The 7,035-nt window shown below is 43.4% G+C and overlaps 1 protein-coding gene across 1 annotated transcript in view; it reads right to left on the bottom strand.

Moving 5' to 3' along the window:
* Positions 1 to 3,348, bottom strand: part of LOC106583234 (zinc finger protein 385A) — a 70,995-nt gene extending 67,647 nt beyond the window's left edge. The window contains exon 1 of the mRNA XM_082967472.1: positions 3,046 to 3,348. Coding sequence (XP_082823598.1) covers positions 3,046 to 3,058 — 13 coding nt within the window. The 5' untranslated portion in view covers positions 3,059 to 3,348. The remainder of the gene's footprint in view (positions 1 to 3,045) is intronic.
* Between the last annotated feature and the right edge of the window lie 3,687 nt (positions 3,349 to 7,035).

The following is a 7,035-nucleotide window of genomic DNA, read 5'->3' as shown; positions in this document are numbered from 1 at the left end:
ACAGTCGCCAGAGCCGCCCGCCAGTCGACAGTCGCCAGAGCCGCCCGCCAGTCGACAGTCGCCAGAGCCGCCCGCCAGTCGACAGTCGCCAGAGCCGCCCGCCAGTCGACAGTCGCCAGAGCCGCCCGCCAGTCGCCAGAGCCGCCCGCCAGTCGCCAGAGCCGCCCGCCAGTCGCCAGAGCCGCCCGCCAGTCGCCAGAGCCGCCGGACTGCCCAGACTGCCCCGAGCCGCCAGACTGCCCCGAGCCGCCAGACTGCCCCGAGCCGCCAGACTGCCCCGAGCCGCCAGACTGCCCCGAGCCGCCAGAGTGGCCCGACTGCCTGGAACGGCCAGAACCGGAGCCACCTCCTAATATAGGTGGGTTGGGGAGGCGGGGTGAAGCACAGTGCCGTCGTTGACGGCAGCCACCCTCCCTTCACTCCCTTTTAGTAGAGGGGAAATTTTGTTTTGTTTGGGGTTGTGTTTTTTTTTGTTTAGTTTGTTTTTTGAAGGTGCTTCCGGGGTTAGCACCTTTAAGGGGGGGGGGGGGGGGGGGGTACTGTCACGTCCTGGCCAGTAAAAGGGTTAATTGTTATTGCAGTTTGGTCAGGACGTGGCAGAGGGTATTTGTTTTATGTGGTTCAGGGTGGTGTGTTAGTTAGGAGGGCGTTTTGATTTATTATTTCCGGGTTTTGAGTTATGATCTATGTTTATGTATTTCTAAGTGTAGTCTAGTGAGTGTTTCTATGTTGAGTTAATTGGGGTGGACTTCCAATCAAAGGCAACACCAAACAGCTGCCTTCAATTGGAAGTCCTATATTAGTTGGGTGTGTTTTGTCTTGTATTTGTGGGAGATTGTTCTGTGTTTAGCCTTGTGCCTTGCCAGACTGTCAGTGGATCGTTCGTTCTCTTGTTGTTTTTGTGTTCGTTTTGATTGAATAAATGTTCAAAATGAACAAACACAGTCCTGCTGCATTTTGGTCCTCCTTCACGGACGATAGCCGTGACAAAGCCATTTAAACTGGAACAACCATTTCAGTAACAGGTGAAAAAAAAATCCAACTAAATTATTGGATTAGTTTAGAAAAATGTATGTTATTTATCTTTGTATTGCATAAGATCAATCAATCACTCAATGTGCATGCAAAAACACAGATATTAAAAACAATACAAGCATCCACCTGCAATAGAGCATGCTGGGAAAATTATTTTGTTATCATAACTTTTAAAAATGTTGATGTGACTTCTCATTTAGCTTTGAGTCAGTTTCATGTAAACATTTGAAGTAATAATGACTTTTCATTGACTGAGTTTAACTTACTAGAAGTATTTTTGTAAAAAATGCTTTGGGGTTTATATTGAAGCTACTACTGTAAAAACACACATGGTCCTCTGCTCGTGAGTAGCACTGCCACAGTTTCCAGAGACTTAGAAAAACAACTCACTGCTCACAGAAATGTCTCACTCCTGATTCTATAGACTATATGAGCCGACGCTATATATTTGACCCTATAGCCTACATACAGAATGTAAAAGTTGGATATTATGTTCACATATCCATATCGTCACAGACGGGCCATTGCCTGGACCATAATTCCTCCAACAATCTCAGATTGTTCTGGCAAATCTTACATAGAAACCTAATTGGGAAGAAGGATGTTTGGTGTGCTTTTTACATTTGTATCACAAACCATTTTTGAGAAAATCATGTTGAAAGTGACAATTTTAGGCTGTAAACATAAATATGCTTCTTGTAAGACCCTACGATCTGTGAACAGTACATGATACAGACAACATCTTGATGTCATCATACTTCTTATAGTGGGCTCTAACATATGGAGTTAGTCTAGATTCTGAAAAATGAGTTGTTCATATGAAAATCGCAAAATAACTCTTCAATGACATACAATTTCCAGAGTGGGTGATCTACTTTAATGATATGACCCATTTTATGCATAGAAACTTTATAGGTCATTAACCAATCACATTCAGCAAATTACCAGCAGAGTGATTTCCCTTTGAATCCATTTTCCCATTCACTATGTTGGTGATGCTCTTAAAATTGGCCATAACTTCAAAAGTAGCAGAGCACCCAATCTGGAAATGTGATGTACTTGTAGAGTGTCTTGTTTACAACAATATGTCTAAAAATAAACTCAATCAAAAAGGGTACTTTTGAGATATTATATTCTTTTATGTTGAATAAACTAATGTGAACAATTTTTTTCAGAATCTAGACTAACTCCATATGTTAGAGCACACTATAAGAAGTATGATGACATCAAGATGTTGTCTGTATCATGTACTGTTCACAGATCATAGGGTCTTACAAGAGGCATGTATAGGTCTAAAAAAGGGCCTAAAATGGCCACTTTCATCACGATTTACTCGAAAATGGCTTTTATGTGAAATTTGTCAGAACAATCTGAGATACCAAAAATATTTTCAGGCCTTCATGGTGAGGTAGCATGTGGCTCAATTGGTAGAGAATGGTGCTTGCAATGCCAAGGTTGTGGGTTTGATTCCCATGATGGACCAGTACGGGAAAAAAGTATGAAAATGTACGCACTCACTACTGTAAGTCACTCTGGATAAGAGTGTCTGCTAAAATGTAAATGAATCACCCTGTTGCTAAGTGTCATTCTTGTGATGAATGTAGTACTGACACATAGTTGTCTGTATTGTGGTAAATGTAGTATTGACAAACAACAGTGTTGTGGTGAATGTAGTATTGCAGTTATTTCAATTGATAGTCAGAACAGCCAACATTACAGCAATCTAACCATAGTACTCAAAATAGTTACCTCACTTGGAATTGCTTGTAACAGGGCTCAACAGTGTAACAGAGGTTAGAAAATGTGGCATCATAAACATTCTTAGGTAACATTTTACTTTAAATCTTCACCATAATCACTTCATTACGATGTCATAAACATGTCTCGAAACTTTATAGCATGCGTCAAATCTTGTCATGACTTATGGCAATGTTATGACACAGATATTAGCATGTGTTGTGACACATTGGGATATTTTCTATGACAATATTGACCCTTAAGTGTCCTTACCTGAGCCCCACATTGGCAGCTCCTCTCCTCTTCCGTTGAATGGATCCAGAACTTGAACAGATTTCCCAGAAGAAATGTGTATCAACCAGTATAAATGAGAGAAAACACTATATGTCCTTTTGTACACAGAGGGATGAGAGCAGATCCTTTAGAATTACATGAAGAAAACGTGCCAATCAAAATAATACAGAGAGCAAACGCAAAAACACAAACTGAGAAAGTGAGTGAGCGAGAGTGAGTGAGAGAGAGAGAGAGAGAGAGAGATGAGAGAGAGATGTGAGCACCCAGTCACGTGCCCACCGTAAAGCAGAGATCAAACACCAGTTTTCTCTCCACTTTTCTCTCGTCTTGCCATAACTCGCTCACTCACCTTTTCTTTTCCTCCCCTCTTTTACTCTTCATTTCCTTTTATATTGCTCTCTTTTTCTCACACTCTTTCTTCTTCAACCCTTCCTTGCTTTTACACCCCCGTCGAGAGAACGGAACAAGTGCACAAAATTCAAGCAGCTAATTCTGCTTGTTAAGACATGGAACTTAATATGTGAGGACAACTGTGAGGGCGGAGGATAGAGCGAGAAGGAGGGGGAAGGAGGGAGCAGGCACAGAACGAAGGATGGAAAATGAAATTCAAAGGAGAGAGGAGTGGAGAGAGAAAGAGAGAGAGAGAGAGACTTTTGAGGGAGTGAGGGAAGTGAGATTGGCAGATTAAATCATAACACAGGGAAAGTTTGTCTTGTTTTGTTTGAAACACTGGTTTTAACTGCGTATCCAATGAGCTCCTGTGTCAGCCACACTAGATGTTGTGAATGGCTGTGGCTCCATCACGGCCTGTGCTACAGAACTAGAGTTTACTCACATCCATCGTCACTATAATTCATTGAACACCATGAAGAGAGAACAGGCAATGCAAATACCAATCCACGGAAGAGTATTTTTGACACTCTCACACTTTCACACTCTGATCTGCTCATAATTTATGCTGATCCTTTTGTTGACTCTTTTTGGGTTGTAGTTCATTTATCTAAAGGGTAGAGTTACTGTAATATTACTGGATCACCTGAAGTTTTTATTAGCTTATGTCATATGGTATGATACGCTGATATAGAGACACACACGGGACTCCTGGTCCCTAAAAAGTTGACTCCTGCTACTGCATTGACAGTAGTTTGACAGGAAATGTAGATCCGATATCGGCAAATGTGCTTGCAGGGTGTCATATAAGAGAGGTAAGGGAGGTGGGGGTGGAGGTGGCTGGAGGAGTGTGGGGAGGGAGTGAGATTGACGTAAGGTGTAATGTCGAGTAAATGTCAATCTAATTCTAATGTGCTAAATGACCTTAGAAGTCAGTTCTTCCCCTCTACCCTTCAGTGTCTTTTACCTTGCCAGTGAAATAACATGTGGATTGACTGGCATTAGATAACTGGGTATTGAATATCTTGTTATTTATTATAAGATGTTTAAGTGACATATTAGACATTGGGGGCCAGTTTCCCGGATACAGATTAGGCCTAGTCCTAGACAAAAATTTCTGCTTAGTGGAAAATCTCCTTTGAAATAGCTTTTTACCTCAGGACTAGGATTAAACTGTGTCCCGAAAAACCGTCCCTAAATATATCAGAATAGTCCCACTGGGCACAGGCAACAATTAAATGTCTATTCCATATTGGTTCAACGTAATTTCATTTAAATGGCGTGGAATCAATGTTGATTCAACCAGTGTGTGACCAGTGAGGTAGTACTTTTGAGTTTTGAGTTGAGTTCAAGAATGAATCGTGCATGTACTGTCTGTATGTACTGTATGTATGTATGTATGTATAAGGGCACAAGGCGAGAACCATATGCAGACACAGCAGGCAGATGGTTGAGCTCTGATATTTATTATAACACAAGGGGTAGGCAAAAGGCAGGTCGGGTACAGGTGAGAGTTCATCAACCAGGTCAGAGTCCAAACAGTACAGGGCGTTAGACTCTACTGCGTAGTCTGCCACACTACGGGAGTTCTGATGTACCTGCAGTAGTTTTCGAGCTGCCTCTCTCCCAGGCACCGGAGAATCAAAAACCTTCCTCACCTCTGTCATAAATTCCTCCAGGCTATGGCACACAGTGGATTGCTGCTCCCACATAGCCGTCGCACAGGAGAGCACCCTTCCGGATATTAGCGTAATTTAATACGCTATCTTCGATCGGTCCGACGGGAACGAAGAGGGCTGAAGTTCGAAAATGAGAGAGCACTGGGAAAGGAACGCCCGGCAGGTACCAGAATTGCTTGCATCACGCTCCGGAGGAGGAAAACGGGGTTCTTGGGGAGCCGGGGTAGGTTGAACCAGTCCACCACTAGTAGGAAGGTTACTGAGTGGTTGGGAGGTTTCAGATGTGGCGTGCTGCCCTATGAGCTAATTTACAGATTTGTTCCGTTACCGCCTTGAACCCTTGGTCATGGCGTTCCACCAGAGAACGAAGCCCTTCCAAAAGGTCTCGCAGTAGCTCCTCATGCCTCCCAACGGTGGCTCCCTGCAGGGAGACATCGTAACGGAGCTGGTCCAAGTCTGCTGGGTCTGTCATGACCAGTTCGTACTATAAGGGCACAAGGCGAGAACCATATGCAGACACAGGAGGCAGATGGTAGAGCTCTGATATTTATTATAACACAAGGGGTAGGCAAAAGGCAGGTCGGGGACAGGCAAGATTTCATCAACCAAGTCAGAGTCCAAACAGTACAGGGCGTTAGACAGTCTCGAGGTCAGGACAGGCAGGGGTTCAGTAACCAGGTCCGAGTCCAAACAGTACAAGGCGTTAGAAAGGCTCGAGGTCAGGGCAGGAAGAATGGTCAGGCAGGCTGGTTCGGTGTCAGAACAGGCAAGGGTCAAAACCAGGAGGACTAGGAAAAACAGAGACTGTGGAAAAATAGGAGCTAGGAGATAAACATTGGTTGACTTGGCAAACAAGACAAACTGGCACAGAGAGACAGAAAACACAGGGATATATACACCGGGGATGATGAGCGACACCTGGAGGGGGTGGAGACAAGCACAAGGACAGGTGAAACTGATCAGGGCGTGACAGTATGGGTATTAGTATTATTTGTATTGTTAGTTATTTAGTTGCCTATGGAATTACTTAGTATTAAGTAATGGGGTATTTATGTACATGTATAGTCCAGGATTATGTCTGAGTGTTTGATGGAGGCAGTAAAAGCTGTACTGCGTCTGTCCTGTTAGGCTTGGCACAGTGTCAATACTGAGCAGGAGAATGTCCATGTAAACTCCTATGTTCAGACAGCTGTCCACTGCAAAGATTATCCTTACCTATGGACACACAGTTTTATTCGGAGGCACACATAAGTCACACACACATATACAATTGCCCCTCACCCCTGGGCCAGACTCTGGCCACCTTCCATGGAGGGGTAGGGTTGCGGGACAGTAAGGAAGGCCATCAAACTGGAACAGTACATTACACCGTGGGAGAGCGTTAGGATAGAGTTACAGGGGCACACACTCTCTATCTCTCCCTCCCCTTCCTCTCTAGCCCACACAGCTCTCTTGTCCGCTGCCTGTCTCTAATAAAATGTTTACAAGAACAGTGGTGGCCATTAAATATGGCAACTTAACGAAGGACGTCTTAGTTTTCCATGACTCTGATCTATATCTGTTCCTTAACATATGTCTTTTATATGTACCAGCATGCCAAAGGCCCAAGATGGTTATTTCTTCCATTTTGAAAGTAGCCTTCTCTTCTCTTTGTAATGAAATTGGTAACTGAAGTTTTAAAGTGCAATCCTTATAGCAGGAAATGACCATACATGTAGGAAAACAAGTTTGGTGGTCTATGTAATCCAATATTTTGTCCAAAACATGTTCAGGAAGTCTTAGCACTTTTTATTATGAAATTTAAGCTTTGGTTTTGCAAAAATTATACATTCAGTGCCGAGGCTGAAGAAATTTGGCTTGGCACCTAAAACCCTCACAAACTTTTACAGATGCACAATTG

This window comes from Salmo salar, chromosome 22 (genome assembly GCF_965601325.2).
Source record: "Salmo salar chromosome 22, fSalSal1, whole genome shotgun sequence".
In the NCBI taxonomy this organism is placed as follows: domain Eukaryota; kingdom Metazoa; phylum Chordata; class Actinopteri; order Salmoniformes; family Salmonidae; genus Salmo; species Salmo salar.
The sequence above is the reverse complement of the archived record's forward strand: the minus strand, read 5'-3'. Positions and strand labels throughout refer to the sequence as shown.